Source organism: Lissotriton vulgaris, chromosome 7, assembly GCF_964263255.1.
Source record: "Lissotriton vulgaris chromosome 7, aLisVul1.2, whole genome shotgun sequence".
In the NCBI taxonomy this organism is placed as follows: domain Eukaryota; kingdom Metazoa; phylum Chordata; class Amphibia; order Caudata; family Salamandridae; genus Lissotriton; species Lissotriton vulgaris.
The window spans coordinates 1,507,991,503-1,508,009,626 of record NC_141695.1 but is presented as its reverse complement, the minus strand read 5'-3'; the positions used below and the strand labels follow the sequence as shown (position 1 = coordinate 1,508,009,626).

At 42.5% G+C, this 18,124-nt stretch overlaps 1 protein-coding gene across 1 annotated transcript in view; it reads left to right on the top strand.

The window, feature by feature from the left end:
* Positions 1-18,124, top strand: part of LOC147705887 (uncharacterized) — a 198,702-nt gene that overhangs the window by 147,546 nt on the left and 33,032 nt on the right. Inside the window, exon 3 of the mRNA XM_086929573.1 lies at positions 12,525-14,650. Coding sequence (XP_086785699.1) covers positions 12,525-14,650 — 2,126 coding nt within the window. The remainder of the gene's footprint in view (positions 1-12,524; positions 14,651-18,124) is intronic.

The window sequence follows — 18,124 nt, the reverse complement described above, 5'->3', positions numbered from 1 at the left end:
CAGTGGAATTATGTGGCACGGAGTGCAGTGGAATTATGTGGATAGTAACTATGTAGTTTTTAGTGTAATGGGATTACGTGGAGTGGGATTGTGTGGCACGGAGTGTAAATATGTGGAGTGGTATTTTGTATTGTGCAGTGGTATGTTGTGGAGTTTAATTTTGTGGTGTATTGAATTGTGTGGCATGATGTGGTATTCTGTGGTTTGAATTGGATGTAAGTAAAGTGTTGTGTAAATGTGTTGTTAGTTAAATTATGTGGTGTGTTGCTTAATTATGTGATGTGGAATGGTAATGTGCGTAGTAGAATTGTGTGGAGTGGAACTGTGTGGAGTTGAGTGAAATTATGCTGATTTATTATGTGGCATGATGTGCCGTATATTTATGTGGATTGTTGCTGTGTGGCATCAAATGAACTTGAAAGCCACGTTGCCTTTCAGATACCAGTAAAGCAGTTGTTAAAATAGGAAAATGTTAATAAGACTGAGGGCTACCTTCCATCCCAGAGAAACATGTGATCGATAACATATTGTAAATTGCATTTATATAGGGCTTACTGCCCCTGATGACGAGCTGAAGTGCTTTGTCATGATTAGCACGCGACTCCGGAACCCAAGATTAGAGGTTAATAGTAGATTAGTAATCTTTTTTTTCCTAGTGCCTTAATTGTGTTAGGTTTGGGCTCTTGATTTCTTGTGTGTTTGGAGTAGGGCCAGAATGATGGGAATGGATTTGAAAGGTTAAGTAATAATTTGTTTTTGCAAGTAGTGATCATGTGTGCCTGTTAGTTGGGTGGCATGGCTAAAAAGGAGGGTGACATTTGAAAGATATGACTGGTGTTTATAGTAACTAGAAAGGCTTGGGATGAGTCAGAGAGGAGGGATGGGACAAAGTTTGAAAGAAGGATTTTTTTTCATAACAAAGATGATTTGGGGTTACTCTAGGAATAATTATGCGCATCTTGAATATAGACATGCAGTTTGAGGCAGTCATATTCGGTGTGAAGCAGTTTGTTACCTTCCAACACCCTTCGGATAAAAAATAAATAAATGTCTTATTGTCTGTATCCACATAGAAAACGTAGGAGGCAGCAGATAATGTAATATTACATGCATTTCACTGCTCATTTGGATCTTTCAACACTATCAGCTAGATTCATCAAAGAAAAATGGGCTCACAAAGGGCCAGATTCTGAGAATCTGGCCTTTTGCGAGCGCAATTTTTGCATTTGGGATTCATCATCCCAAATGCAAAAATCGCTAATTGCGAAATCGCTAAATTGTGAGGAATTGCATTTAAGGAATCTCTATTTGAGATTTCTTAAATGCAATTCATTAACCATTTTTAAATAGCGAATTCGCTATTTTTGGCCGCTATTTACTGCGAAGTCTGACTTTGTGGTAAATAGCAAAAACTTAGAAAAATGCACTTTAGTGCATTTTTCTAAGTTGGATGTTACACACACACATGTCCTTTGGACATGTGTGTGCGCAACATCAGTCTACATTGACATTTCAGGGGTGCTACAGGGTGTCCTTTGGACACCCCTGGCACCCTTGAAATCGCATCCTTATTTGCGATTAGCAAATTGCTAAAGGCCCTTAGGAATGAATGGGGAGTCATTCCTTATTTGCGATTAGCAATTTGCTAATCGCAAATAAGGAGGCTGTAGGAATCGCAATTTTATTTGCGATTTCTACATGAATCCCGATTTGCAAGTCCTTAATATCGATTCCTAAATAATCGCTATTAAGGACTCGCAAATCGGGACATTGATGAATCTGCTGTATATCTCAGCAGTGCAATGCCATTCATGATGCATGCTACATTATGGTTCTGAAATATAAATGTGTAACACTACTCTGCCTTCCAGTGCCCTTATAGGCAAAATATATGTGTAGTTGTGTGTGTGTGTGTGTGTGTGTGGGGGTTTGCGTGTGTGTGCGTGTGTGTGTGCACATATATATATATATATATATACTGGCAAGTAAAATATCTGGTGAGTCCTCTGCAAAATCTGCATCTACGAAAATGTGCTTCTTGGAGCTACATTACACTCCAAGTATTGTGGTGGGTGCAGGGAGGTCATCCAGGTGCACCCCCATCAGAGCACTATTCTGGGCTGCAGTGTTGTCTACACAGATACCATGAAGGTATATGCACTAGAAAAACAGTGATGTTTGGTACTGGTGCCATTTCATTCACATGCTACGGATGAAAATTTTAGCGGACTACAGGTTTCAGCCTCCTCAAAGGTCATTTAACTCACTGAGCGATTGTGCGAAGTGCGAAGGTGTAGGTCTGTAGGAGGTCAATGGGTGGAAGCTCCGCATACTGTTCTGGGGTCAGAACCTTTGCTTCAGAGGTGGCTTCCAGAATCTAGATCAGGGATTCAAATGCTTAAAACGCAGAGATATTTTGAGATATAGGGGTGTAAAATACATGCATCGCAGTAGAAGCGCGAGCCTAGGAAATGACGTGGTTGGCAATTGGTTTAATTTGCCAATCCAAGTTGGAACCGTGAATGAAAAGAAATTAAAATCCAGGTAGTGTGAAGTGCTTTTTATAAGGTTGGGCAGCTGTTGGATATTGCTGCCATGCTCTCCCAAATGAATGAATAAAAGATCATGGGGGTGCAGCAAAAGTGGGTGGGTGGAGTAGGAGGGAGGAAACACCAAGTTGTGTGCGAGGGCAGTTGACAAACTAAAAAATAACAAGAAGCTTACAGAGGTAAGGATTATGGAAATAAGAAATACCATAAGGGACCCGTGGAGCTGCTTAAAGCTGCCAGCTTACTAAATGTATGCACATTTCTCACACTTACAACCAACAGGATTTGCTTGCCCTCCAACCGGACACGCTTGCTGCTTGCAAACACTCCTTGCATGCCCTGGCATTAGATAAATGTCCCCTGTGTACTTTTGTTCCCATCAGACATGCCACAACCACCAGTACGGATATTACCATCCATGCAGCACTACTTAACTGTAGATCCCTACGAAAGCACTGTATAGAAATCTTTCACCTACTTGAGGACCAGAACCTTAACATCCTATTCCTAACGGAAACCTGGCTAGATGACTATTCTGACCCTGACATTATTCAGGCACTCCCCCCTGGATACTCCCTCTCCAGACTGGATAGGATAGAAGGTAGAGGGGGTGGCATCGCCATCGCCACGAAAGCCCCTCTAGTATGCACCTTATCCCCTTTGCAGGTGGACCACAGTGAAGCTGGCTCCTTTATGATTAACACTGGTCCCAATCGCTCTATATCGGGTATTCTAATATATCGTCCACCAGGAAGGCTATTTGACTTTACCTCCACTTTAATGGAAGCAATAACTCACTTAGCACTTAGGAAATCTCGTCTACTAGTGCTAGGAGATCTTAATGCCCACTTTGAAGACCCCTTAGACACTGACGCTACTGATATCCAAGCAGAGCTCCTCTCAGCACAGCTCGAACTTAAGAATAAAGAACCATCTCATCAATTAGGGCATCTATTAGACCCCGTCTTTGGCAACTGGAAGGGAGTCCATACCTCTGACCACCAACCTATACCCTGGTCGGATCATTACATCATCCCCATTACAATTCAACTAGACAGAACCGAGCAATACCAACAGCAATCTCTACGTTATAAACGAAGAAAATGGAAGAACTTCTCAATAGAATCTTTTAATAAAATTGTCCACGATGAAGGCCCTCCCATAGGGGATGATTGCGAGACAGCTAACAAGCACATACACAACTTCGTCACCAAGGCCCTTGATATCACTGCCCCTATGCGCACTATGAACAATGCCAGAAGAACTAAAAAAACTGCTCCTTGGTTCAGTCAAGAATTACAAACCATGAAGACGGCATGTAAAAAGCTTGAAAGAGCATGGCGCCTTAATTTCTGTCCAGAAATCAAAATTCAGTACAAATTAGCACAAAAAATATATAACAGAACTATACGACAGTCTAAGGCAGCCCACTACCATACCCGCATTATGGAGGCAGAAAACTCCTCCAAGGAACTGTATCAAATATACAAAGAAATCTCCATAGTGGATGCAGCTCCCCCCTCCCAAGTGGATTCTGTTATAACCTGCAACAATATTGCTCAGTACTTCTCAGGAAAAATCACTAAAATATACACCAGCTTCTCCAATAACATAAAACCGGCATCTGAGTTTACCGAAAATGAGTATCTATCAAACACTACAGAGTGCCTTGGCTCTTTCGTAGTTCCTCACTATGAAGCTCTAGCTAAAATGTGCAAGAACATCAAATCTGGATCTCCTCGAGATCCTGCGCCGCCGAAAATTCTAGCGGAAGCTTTCCTTGCACTAGAGCCTCACTTCAGAAATCTGCTCCAAGTCTCCTTCTCCACTGCGTGTCTACCAGCGGAATGGAAACAGGCAGTAGTGCTACCGATCAAAAAAAAGCCGAACATAAGGCAGGACTTTCTGGAAAACCTCCGTCCAATATCCTTACTACCTTACCTGGCTAAGCTAGCTGAGAAAATCGCTAATACCCAACTTATGGAATATCTAGAAGCTCACAACGCTTTCCACATATCTCAATCGGGTTTCAGATCCAAATTTTCCACAGAAACGGCTCTCCTGAGAGCCACTGAAACCCTACGGGAAGGAGCGGATCAGTGCAAAACCATGGCGCTCATCATGCTAGATCTCAGTGCCGCGTTTGACACTGTAGCGCATTCCATTCTGCTACAGTGTCTAAACAGAGCGGGAGTCACCCATAAGGCACTGGGATGGCTGAAAGCTTTTCTGATCAACAGAAGCTTTCAAGTCCAAAGAGGAACCTTTCTCTCTGACAGCGTGTTGCTTGAACAGGGGGTGCCTCAGGGCTCTGCCCTGAGTCCAACCCTGTTCAATTTATACATGGCCCCCCTGGCAGAAGTGGTGCAATCGTTCGGCGTAGAGCTTGTCTCCTACGCCGACGACACGCAACTTCTCATATCATTGTCTCAGGCCCCCTCCATGGAAGCAGACAACTTTAACGCTTGCATGAGTAGGCTTGCCACTTGGAAGACAGAACACTGCCTAAAACTAAATGGCACCAAAACAGAGGTCCTCGTAATTGGAGGCAATGAGGCAAAATGGACTAAAGAATGGTGGCCCAACTGCTTGGGTCCTCTGCCCCCTCCCAATCGGGAAGCAAAAAATCTAGGTGTCTGGGTAGACAACAAATTGTCTTTTGATAGTCACATCAGGAAAACGGTAGGCAAATGTTTTGGAGTGATGAAAACGCTCAATCGCACCCTGGATCTGTTGCCTCTAAATTCCAGACGCACCATGACGCAAGCACTAATTACTTCCCGTATGGATTACGGGAATGTACTGCTCTTAGGAACTTCTGCCAAAAACATCAAGAAACTACAGGTTCTTCAAAACGCTGCAGCACGTCTAGTGCTAAGACTCCCCCGTAGAGCCCCCTCGAGACCCTCTCTAGCATACCTCCACTGGCTACCTATTAGCAAGAGGATTGTTTTCAGAGCCCTGTTATGGTGCCATAGGATAATCCATCAAAGAGCACCGGCTTATATGTCGGATCTTGCATCCCTGTATGAACCTAATAGATCCCTCAGATCGAAAGGCATGGGTTTGCTCAGAACTTATTGCCCCAAGAAAGCCAGACTGGGAGGCAGATCCTTCCGATCATTAGCGGCCAGGCACTGGAATCTCCTGCCCACAGACGCCAGGCTAGAGACCAATGAGGCCTCTTTTAGGAAGAAACTGAAAACGTTCCTATTTACTTCATAATGGCTCTCTCTCTACTCATAAATGCTCTCTCCACAGCGCGGGGACACGCCGGGAGGCGTCACCAGGCGCTTTATAAACCCCTTTAAACTAAACTTAAAGATGAATGAAACCAGGATCCAGCTGGGTCTTTAAGCCATCACCGTCCAATGTGTTACTGAGGCAGAAGTGAATAAAGCGCCCCCTTTCATTGGCCTCACGCGCCCATAACAATTGTTATTTGGCCCTCTGCACTTCGGTCTTTATTTGCAATATTATTTTTGAAAAGTCGAATTAGTAATTATAAAGCATCTTGCTCCAAAAAAAAAAACACACTACATTCAGCATGGCCTCTTTAAACGCATTTTTCCTCCTCCACGCTATTGCTCAACCATATTTTTTTTGACCCAAAAGACCAGGAGTGCTCACCCCTCCTGCACCACCTTGTAACCAGGAGAGAAAAAAAAGCTACGAAACGTGGAAAAGGCAGGCGGCAAACAGGGAGCCTGAAGCAGGAGGAAGGAGGCTTTGGGGCAGAGCCATAAAGGTCCCAGCATGGCAGACATGGCTGCCAACATGTACAGGGCTGGAGGTAAGAGGTATGGCACATACAACAATTCTTGCCTTGCTTTGCAGTCATGTAGATGTTTCCCATTCCAGACACAATCTTTTCAACCCGCACCCTTGCGGTTTTCATGCATAACAACTATACCATATTTGTGTTAACAGGAAAAGGCGGCCTCAGTCATTCTACTTCTTGGTAAGGGGCAATGTTCATTTCATGTATTTCAGAAGCATGCAGGTGTCTGTAAAGTTGAGGGGGAGCAGCAATCTTCCTCTTAATATTTCACGCAATTGCATGTGGTTGAAAGATTTCTTTTTTAATATCGACATGCATGACAATGTGACTCACTTTCTGAGGGTTTCTGGACACTGTGCATGTCCCCCCCCCCCCCCCCCCCCCCCCCTGAAAATAAGAGTTTTACAGCACCCTGCTGAGAAGGGGATGTGTTTACGTGCCTAGGTGAGAAAAGATTCCGGACAAAAATCCAGACTATAGGAGGACGCGGCAAGTGAGTGCTGCTTGTGGTATTTGGCACTGGTTTTCAAAGGCTCTCCCACAACAGCCCTCATTCCTCTGAAAGGACCATGGTTAAAGATGAAGTGCTGCCTGCTGCGCTGATCCTTGTGCAAACACAAAAAAGAAGTTTGACAAACACATACAAAATGCTAACCCGTGGAAGGATTTCGTACTTGGACGGCGCGCCTGTGGAGGGGTAAACTCAAAAGAAGGTATGACAAATACATTGCAAACACAAGGAGATGATGGATGGAGCACTGAAACTTTTCAGACACTCACAACCAGTCACAGATCTGGTTTTAATCCATCATCGGAGTTTAGCTCACTTCACCACCCCAGTTCAGACCCAGCCATCTGCAAATCAGTCTTGACCATGTTCCGCATGGGAACAGTCCAGCCTGAACTGACGAGCCAGGTCTTCCCTGGACCGGACACAAGCATCTATGGTACCGGTTTCGGGGTAACATCCCTCATCAGCCAAAATAGGTTGAATCCAGTGGCAAAGTGAGCAAGGGACCCACTTCTGGGCATACCCTGCAAACTTAGGGTGAACAAAGCAAACACAAAGAGATCTTGGACGGAGCACTGAAACTTCAAACAAATACATGCCATAAACAAAAAGAGAGGTTAGGAGAGTGACAATGGAACCAGCTAATCACAAGCCTGTGGGCGAATTTAAAGTCCACATATAGAATACAGAATGTCGAGAGAGTGCATGCACGCTGCCTAGGCTCGACCTAAAAAGTACAGTTTCTGGATAACGGTTTAGCTTTCTGCAAGATTTGGTGTAATTCTGCTCAGTCCTTTTTGCGGGATTGCTGTACTTTGCATGGGGAAGCCATGTTTTGTGACCCCCCTTTTTCTTGGCCCTCACTTTACAGTTCACCCCAAAACTTTCCAGGAAGGAGCTGAGGTGGATGAGACTTTTTTTATAACGTTTCTTCAAGATTGGAGAAACGGTGCCAAAGATTATAGCAAACCAAAAAAGGAATTTCCTATGGAAACGTGGCCCTATATTTACCCTAATTATATAGTAGTATATGCAATACATTTGTAAGTCTATATTATCAACCTTAATATAGTATCAAACAACTAATTCAGACATACAGCTAACATATGATTTAGATCTTAATGTGGCAACTCACTCAAGTTACAAGTATGAGCCCTTTTGGCAGTATTTTTCAAATGACCCAGGTTCCAAGCAATAGCTAATCCACCAGTTCATTTTTTTGTTTTAAAAACATCTAAATTTCTGTAGTGAGTGAGTTGGTAAATATTAATGTATAGCATCCACTGTGCACGTTGGTATGTATAATTATATCAAACAATAATAGTTTACATTATTTTAACTAACCTCTCTTTCACTCTACCCTTTAACCTCTTTCACCATCTAATATAAATCCATGCTACAGAGTTTTCCCAGCGATTTTCTAAGTGCTCTTGGTGCCGAGGAAAGCAGAGCCTGATTACCTACCCACATACTTCCAGAAGTTAATAGATCTTAAATGGTTGACTCCACTATGTATCCTTAGGGCTGCTTGATACCAGAATCATAAAACTTGATCCCTCTGTTTATATTTAAACCCTGTGCATCCAAGATGCATACTAAGAGTCTAGATTGGGTCACCATGCTTAGAAGCTAACAATACTACCAAATTGTACCATCAGTCCTGTTCAATTCATTCCTTGCGCTTTGGGTGAGACATGAAAAAATAGAGAAATATTGGTTGCAGTTTGGCTTTGTATGCTACCTTCACCTAAATCTGAATGAGCATATTGCCAAACTAACCAAATATGCTTCCTCTCTGCTACATCTTCCCAGGGAACTAAAGGCTTTAACACCTTGAATGCTAAGGCAATTCATCCCGGAGGCAGAACTCCCTTGAATCCCATTGTTCATGACGAGCTCAGCTCGTCATAGGCACATGACCAGTGTACTGCATGACAAGCTGAGCTCATTATGAGCAGGGAAGGGGTTAAATACTTACTCAGACTTAGAAAATAGGAAAATTGGTGGTTGGGTTGTAATTGCGCTGGGTAACAGTGATGATAATCAGGATAAGAAATTATATAAAAGCTCCAAGGACAAGGTTTAGACCACCAATCTAAACACAACAGGCATGAACCAGTCAATGCCCTGATACACAACACAACGTTTATCCTGAGCTAATACGAAAGTTCACTTTTCAGCCAATAGACAAACCGGGTTCCTGGCGTTCAGCTGAACGCCAGGAACCCGGTTTTGGAGAAGACGAGATATCGTCACAGGAGGAAAATACCCGACTAATACTATATGGAAAGAGATTGATTTTATCCACTACCCACGGGCTAAAACAACGGAAAATAGACTAAGAGGACAACTAAACCCCAATGACGTTGTGGCAGGGGTGTCGAACAGGATATTAGAGGCCGAATTTACTCAATTTAAGCCTTGAAGAAGTCTGTGGATTAACGCCATATCAGACGAAACACGTGTCGGCTAGGAGGTTTATGAAGGAACAACACATGAAATAAAAGAAAGAAAAGAAGAAAAGAAACAGTGATTTGTGATTTGTCTATTGGCTGAAAAGTGAACTTTCGTATTAGCTCAGGATAAACGTTGACTTACTCAGACTTCATAGATGTAGTAAAATCACTCATTCTCAATTAGTAAGATGTAGGAAATTCAGTCCTCGCAAGCCACCCCAAATCCACTCCTATTGCTCTTAGAGCTATACTCCTTACCACTAATAGACTATTATGTACGCCAAACAATCACACCCACCCTGAAACACCTCCACTGGCTTTCCCTTGAATTAATTATCAAACCTATCTATCCCCAATGGTTCACCTTCCTATGTGGAGGAGAAGAAATGCAAAATAGGGAAAAAGGACAGACTAATCCTCAAAAACCTGAAACCAAAAAAAGCAAACGGTTGAAAAAAGCCTTCTTGTTCCTTGCCTCAAGAATATTTCTGACCATAACCGAGTGAGGCCAGAGCTACTGGCATTCAGAAGGTATAGAAAACCTGCCTCTTAAAACTGTACTTCACTTACAAATGATTAACAACCCATCTGTCCTTTACTAACTGTGTCTTTTTCGTTGTAAATGCATGAATGGTAAAAGCATGTTTTTTTTAATGTTTGGATAAGGTAAGTATGGATATAGGGGTATATGTTTTGGGGGTACTGAGGTATATGTTTTGGGGTGTTTGGGTATTTTAAGGGTTCAGATATAGTTTTGGGTTATGGAGTACAGGGGTAGTTTTATGGTTTAGGGATAGGTATGGGTTTGGGGTACAGGGGTATTTTTAGGGTTCAGAGCTAGGTTTGGGTTTTGGGGTATAGGGGTTTTTTTAGGGTTCAGGGGTAGGTTTGGGTTTTGGGGTACAGGGGTATTTTAGGGTTCAGGGGTAGGTTTGGGTCTTGGGGTACAGTGGTATTTTTAGGGTTCAGGGCTAGGTTTGGGTTTTGGGGTACAGGGGTATTTTTAGGGTTATGGGGTTTGTTTGGGTTTTGAGGTACAGGGGTATTTATAGGGTTCAGGGCTAGTTTTGGGGTACAGGGGTATTTTTAGGGTTTAGGGATAGGTTTGGGTGTTGGGGTACAGGGTATATTTATAGGGTTAAGATGGGTTAGTGTTTAAGGGTGTTGGGGTATTTTAAGGAGTAAGGTTGGGTTATGATTATGGGGTGCAGGGGTAATTAAAGGGAGCAGGGTGGGATTAGCACACAATATGAGACATGGTGTGAAGGGCGGAACGTACCACACGCCCCTAGCGTTTGTCACGCCTCCAGCACACGCTCACAGCACAACGCAGACACACCCACAAGGGGCTACTTTGCTGGCACGGATCTTTTACCTTTTAAATGTATACGGTGGGTGATTGCATAGCCTATGTCCTTCTGCTGCAACTGTCCTTTCCAACGCTTTATTGGGTGTTGTGATTGGTGCTGTGGTTCCTGAGATTACCCGCCTCAAAGGTTTGGGCTCTCTCTGTATTATATTAGTATAGAATAGATATCACCCCATCATGAACGTTTTAGGGGCAGTGTGGTCTTTCTTATATGATTTTACCATTTCTTTCCACAAAATAAACAGTATTTACTGGAATGTATTCCCCTAATTATTCCTTTTTAAGAGAATAATTCAAATTGTTTTACCCACAGCACCAGATCAGAATTTTCCAGCTGGGCCATAAAGGTACAATATGAGCCTAACTTTGCTGCACTGCCATTTTTTCCACATACATTCCTTGCACTGCTTATGATTTATTCTCCACAACAGGCATGGTCCACACTCTTTTGGCACCTGACCCAGGAATGGGTGCATGGGTCTGCATCATGCGATTTCCCACACATACCAGCGCGGTATGTTTATGAGTCTGTGGTTACTTAATCTACTAAGGTACCATTCCCAAATTTCTGATCTAATCATGCCCACTCTTCATTTACATATATTTAATTTATCTATGACCTCATTCTTCCACCTGGGTGTCCCTAATCCTGTCTCTCCTGATAAGACCTCAACCTTCGAACAGAGTTGAAACGCTGTTGGGAACTACCACTCACAAACATAGGATGTATCTAGTTAGTCTCAAGTGCATTACATTGGATTTACTCAATCCTCTCGAGAGTATAGGAAAAATACACAGTAAAAAGCCATATTATTCTCTAATAGATAAATTCACAATTTATCTAATGGGTTCTTGAGAAGAAATGAGTGAGTAGTAAACTAATTCCAATGCACACTAAATAAATATTTACCATTTCTCTTCAGTAATGCATCTTTTTATCTGCAAAAATCAATATCTCACAAACATTCTCTTTGCAAAACTTTTGTTTATTTGTATTTTTTCACAACCTTATGTTCTTTTATAGAAAATATGCAATCTTTGTAATTATTAACCACATCCTTTTTTACACATAAATGTGTACAAAAGGGTGTCCTTGTGTGTAGACATTTCACAGGATGACCAGTCCTTTTTTTAACTCTCTGATTATCTGAAGCCTTATTTGGAATGTGCTAGACCTATTGAATTGTCGCTTTTTCCAATTTACACCGTAACTAGCTTCATATACGTATACGTACAATTAAGCAAATCTTATACCTCAGATTTTCGAAAAAAAATTCAATAGTCCGAACTTCTCATTTTTTTAAAAGGTGAGGCCAGCAACAAACTGCTGCAGTACTCCTATGTAAAATAAGAATATTGTCTTATCTGGTGTAGTCAAGCTATAGTTAGAAAGTGGTGTCTAGTGCGGCTTTTGTTCTAGGTTCTAGAAATACGTCTCTTCTGAGTCTCTCAAGTCCCCTGAGGGTAAGCAGCAGAGATCACCAAGAAGCCCAACTTTTCTGCAAAGACGTTACCCTTTTTAGTGAGGTGTTATTAAATATATCAGGAGCTTTACAACCAGCCTTTGCCTGCTTTCAAAGTCTGTGACCCTTTATTGTTATCAGAGTTTATTTTGTGATTATGCCTTTTGAGGAAGTTAAAGTTTTAATTAGATTAACTGAAACACTATTTCCAAGTCTTTTTAGAAAAAGCTTGTGTACTTAAGTAATTATGACAATAAAAATACATATCTTGGTGTGGTGCATGACGTATCGGAAGAATCAGAAATATGAATTTGTGCAATAAATAATTGTTGGGAATATTATTGATTACATGAAACTGACATTGTTTTCTTTCTGTCTTGGCTTGCTCACTGCAGACTCACGTTTTGCATCAAAAGGCAACATAAGCTTCTCTAACACAGACAGTGATACTTGTATTCTTTGTACTTCTGTTGCAAGGACTAAAAATGTACCTGCTCGGAAAAAGAGGCCACAAAGTACAAAATCTGATTCAAATAATGCAGATTTGAAAAATAAAATACAGAAGTATCCTAATAACGAAAAGGACCACAGAGAACCTGACCGCGATCAAGAGCGGAGACATCCTATTCATAATATAGACCAACCAGACATACAAACAACTCAAAATAGATGCACCCAACAGGAAGAATTGCAGTCATCAAATGGACTTTGCAGACAGCATGTATCTGAAAATTGCTTGGCATATCCCACTGTAAGTGACAGAAAGCTGCAGCAGACCTCAGATTCGTTGTTGGAAATATCTGAAGCCATCAGTCCAGTATTTCCACCATCACCATTTTCTCAAAAAGGTAGAAATCCCCAGCAACTCTACAATACTCAAAATCCAGAGGCAGGTGAAGTTAATCTCTTACAAGCGTTGAAAACGAAACCCCAGAGATATGGTTTTATTACTCATGGAACCACTAAGAAAGAACATTTAGACAGTAGAACAACACAGTGTTCTATGGCTTCAAAACAAAGTAAAAATCCAAATTTCAATTGCCTAAGTATTCTTCCACCGTATAATTGTATACACAAACCTTCACCAAGGCAATCAAAACATGAAGCTCTAGACTTCCCTACAAACCTCCCAGAACATCAGTTCTCAACTTGTTCTTGTTCTGATGAAGATTCCTCCATTGTTATTACTTTAACTCTAGACGCTGGTAAATTAGACACGCCTGAAAAACAATCAGATTGTCTTGAAAATCAACCAGAGGATCTTAAATATTCAAATACTACTAGGTCAAAGGGTGGAGAATTAGTCAGTTTGGGCACAAATTATATTCCTCTCCCATTTGAAGAACACCATTCAGGGCAACATGCAAACCAGTTTACTACTTCAGCATCCACACAATATAAATGTTTAGGTAGCAGACCGAGGAGTAACAATGTGCCCTCGAATGTATATACTGGAGGCACCCAATTCAAATCCATGTTGTCCCTGGCAAATACCTGCAGCAAGACGTCAGAGTGTAGTCTGAATGAAAACTGTCAATTGAAAAATAAGTTTTCCCTTTGGAGATCAAGTAACCCTAACCAGAGTCGGAATTTCTGTTTTAAAAGAAAGCCAAATCTACAGCATATGTCTTCTGCTGCTGAAGAATGCCCCGTTTCATTCAAAAAAGAAATACCACATTCGTCAGAAGAATCCACCTGCTCCTCCCAGTTTGAAAGCAAAGGGAAGGAAATGGAGGCAGTGTGTGAGAACAAGTCTGAGGACCAACACAGTGTCTGTGAAGTATGTTACAGTGGAAGTGATAGTGAACTATCACAATTATCTGAAGGTGAAAAGCAACCTCAGACTTTACATGGATGCCACAAAAACACAGGATGTAGAACTTCACAGGAACTGCTAGACTCCCAAGATTCTGATCATGATTTTTTTTGCAAATGTGGGCAAGTACCTCAGTATGGACTTTTCCCAAGTGAACCTATTATCCAGGCCGTCACCCCGCAAACAAAAAAGGCTACTTGCAATGATGGGAGGGATACAGGTCACGAACAGGTGCCCAGGGATCTATCTCGACTTAAACATCAACTCCCTGCCTCAGCTCAGAAACCCATTAAACCTTACAAATATTCCTCGGTCTCAAATCACTTGTCTTCGGAAGAAGATGCGCATGCATTTATGAACGGATATGATCACTTTAATAAAACACAGTCCTATTTTGAGTTTGGGTCAGGAAAGAAGACCGTGCGTCAGAGGAATGACATAGACTGGGTAAAGAATGAAGCACTGGTCAAACAAGAGAGCACAGAAAATGCTCGCCCTCGTATAGTAAAAGAGGATGGAGATGCCGCCCGATATTATTTTGGCATCAAACTCAAGGATCATAATTTAGAACCAAACGAGGAAGACCACATTTTAATCAAACATAAAGAACATAAAAAACAATTATGCTCCCATAACCTGAATCCAACTGAAAAATCCTGGAATAGGAGGGGGGCAGAAAACAGAACGCGTTCTGATCAAATAGAGGTAATATTGATTCTAATTTCTCATTATTTAACCATTGCAAAGTGTATCATGTTTGAACGGTTGTTGGTAATCATAGATATTTTAAGACTGCACATCTAAAAGAGTTGCTTAACAGTTAATACATCACCTCAGGGGCATAGCCTTTTTAGTGCCAGGGAGAGCAAATTACAATCTGAAACACCGCATGCAGCCTGCTAAGTGATAGCTATTTGCAGTCTCTACATCCGGCACTGATGCTGTCATCAAAGGTACCCCTCTGACCTCATATCAGATTGAGTTGCAGGTGAATCGTTTCCACTGCTGCACCTGTGACTCCAGTGTGCTCCAAAAATCCGAATTAGACCACCAGAGCTTTTTTGCCCAAAACCATGTCACATAAGAACAGTGGCGGCTCGCACAGGTAAACGCTGTGGGGGCGGTGAGGCAGGCCGGGGGCTGGGCGGGGTGGGGGGGCAAGTGGAGTTCAACATACAACGGGAAAATGCAAAGTAAATAAAACCACCTACCTTGCGCTCACCTCATCGCGGACTTGACGATGCGGCGAGCGCAAGGTGATTGGTTTTATCGCCTCCCACAGCGCATACCTGTGCGAGTCGCCACTGCATAAGAACTCCTGACAAATGTGAATATGCCTTCATCATAACTACCAAGTTTTGAGTCTGCTTATGTGTTACATTTACATATTACAGTGTGACATTTCAATGCTTTATATGTGACACTTTAAGTTACACTTTTTCGCTGGTGGAGAATGCAGTTGTATTCATATAAAGTGATTTATTTCAGAAAAAACACCACTGTCAGCTAAGGAAGTGTCTGTTTACCTGGCCGCGGCCAAATAGTACTAAATCTCTGCTATTAATCCAGGGCAAGCAAAATGGTACATTATCTCTGCTGTTTAGATGACCATAGACTAAATACTAGAGATGATGTGCAAATTGACCAGCGGCCAGATAAAAAGTGTGAAGGGGTTCTTTATTTAGCCAGCCATAAAGAAAAAAGAGACTTCAGACAATGGTAGTGCGGTTGCCATCTTGTAATGGGGATGCAACATGTGTGAAGCATTTGAAAGTAAGTGCATAAAAAACTGTGCAATAGTTTGTAAAAAGGTGAGTGCATATATTAAGCTACGCTGTTTACAAATGAGAAAACGTAAAATCAATTTTGAATAAAAACATTTATTTAAATATTCAAGTAAGACATGAAGAAATTAAACCGAAGCTTTAGGAAATAGCACAAACAAGCATTTGCAATGCAATAGGTCTCGCAGCATTAAAGTTTGAGTTATTGGCATTGTATATGACAATGTGTTGCATTACATTTTTAACAAAGTCTGTATTGGTGTATAAAGATGATTTGCAAGATGATAGCGATGGAGTGGGGATGGATGGATGGATGGATGGGTGGATTGATGGATGGATGGATGGGTGGATTGATGGATGGATGGAGTGGAGGGGATGGATGGATGGATGGAGTGGGGGGGATGGATGGATGGATGGATGGATGGAGTGGAGTGGAGGGGATGGATGGATGGAGAGGATAGGTCTCGTATTTACACTAGTTTATGCTATTGGCATTATAAATGACAATGCTTTTTATTTATGTTTTGGTTTTAAAACATAAAAGGCATTGTCATTTACAATGCCAATGGCTTAAACTTGCGTAAACGCGAGATCTATTGCATTGCAAATGCTTCTTTAATATGAGTGATTTAAAAGTCTGTGGAGGGCGTTGCCTCAGTTTAATGCATGACTCACTTAAACTTCTGTGGAAGGGATGCCTGTCAAGAGTCTGGGGAGGAGCTAGAGCTGAAATTATTGTTAAATGGAAAGAATGCTGTAAAAGGACGGAAATCCTGATATTGATAATTTCAAGAAAAAGAATGAAGTGAAAATGGCATGAATAAAGATTTTTAACGTTAACTTTTGGAGCCCTAATAAGAGATGCTTCTTTCTGGTTGTGCATGGGACTTTTCATCCAACAGTTGCTCGACAGAGTGGACTTTATACTTTGAGAGGCCCCAGCCGCCCTGCACGCACCCCAGCACCAATTGATTTTCGGTGTAGGCTGTTGTGAGGCACATACTACAGGATAGAGAGGTCTGTTTACAAAGGCATTTATGAGGCCAGGAAGTAGTAATGCACGAATGCTCTTTCACATGCTATTGCACTTTTGTGAAACGGCCCCAAACGTCCAATTCCATATTAGTGAAAGTGCACACACAGAGTGCAGAGCTTTTTATGTGCACCAAGTGTGTATCATTATTTTTTTTAATCTTTTGGAGACAGTTCACAATGGCATGTAAAAGTAAGTACGTAAAAGACCACTACAGGAGCGCTGCTTCATATATTCCAATATGCCTTTCTGAATATGTCCCTCTGTGTTCTGCCATCGGACAGTGGCTGACTTTGCCCCTTCTCCACCTCTCTTTCAAGACAGTCTGCCTCTTGCCAATGCTTCTTTCCGCCCACGGAAGTAGAAACCCGGCACTGGTTAAAAGTGTAGCTCGCCGAGCATTAGGCATAATAGAAGGTTTGGAATGGTGCTACAGGTCACACGAGTTATAAAGGGAGGCGGAGGAGAGGGTCCCTGTGCCCATGTCGGGTGGAGAGAGGGTCGATGCGCCTGGGAGGGGGGATGGGAGAGTTGTCCCTGCACCTGGGAGGTGGAGGAGAGGGTCCTTGCGCCTGGGAGGTCGATGAGAGGGTTCCTGCAGCTGAGAGATCGAGGCGAGGGCGTTTGCATCTGAGGGGTGTTGGGGAAGGTCCTTGCGCCTGGGAGGTGGAGGAGAATGTTCCTGCATCTCTGAGATGGAGGAGAGGGTTCCTGCAACCGAGCGGTTCCTGGTGTGAACACAGGAGTCCTGCAGAAGTGGGTTCCTGCAGTGCGGTGCAGAGTGCTGCAGAGAACGGGGTTCTTTTAGTGGGACTGGGAAGATGAGAGGCTTCTCCACCACAAGCCTGTGAGCCCTTCCAATCTCTCCCGTCCCAAGTGTGCCACAAGATGCTCTCTCCGTGCAGGCAGTGTACCGGAGTGCTGCCAGCGGACAGATGCCCCTCACGCACCAGTAAGTGGGCAATAAAGGCAGGGGGCGTTATTCATGAATGCGGGTGTTGCTCTGGGAAGAGTTCCTTCAGTCTCAAGGTTGCACGAGATTCGCCGTGCATGGCCAGTAAAGATCTGCGCAATTTATATACTGAGACCTGTAGAGCTCTGTCCATTTTTGACAATGGGGCTCTGGGGAGCGAGAAAACATGGGCAAACGTTACATGCTAAATAAATGTCACAAAAGTATGAAGCAATCTATCTGAAATAAGACATAAAAACCATAACCACTGGGTTGACGTTACATTTCTGCCCAGGACACCAACCAACACATAACTCACTCCCAACACACCAGCCCGCAACATGGTGCAAACCAGACCCTCCTCTTTAGAAGGCCAGCGCCGTTCAGAAAAGCACTTTTCACACAACCCC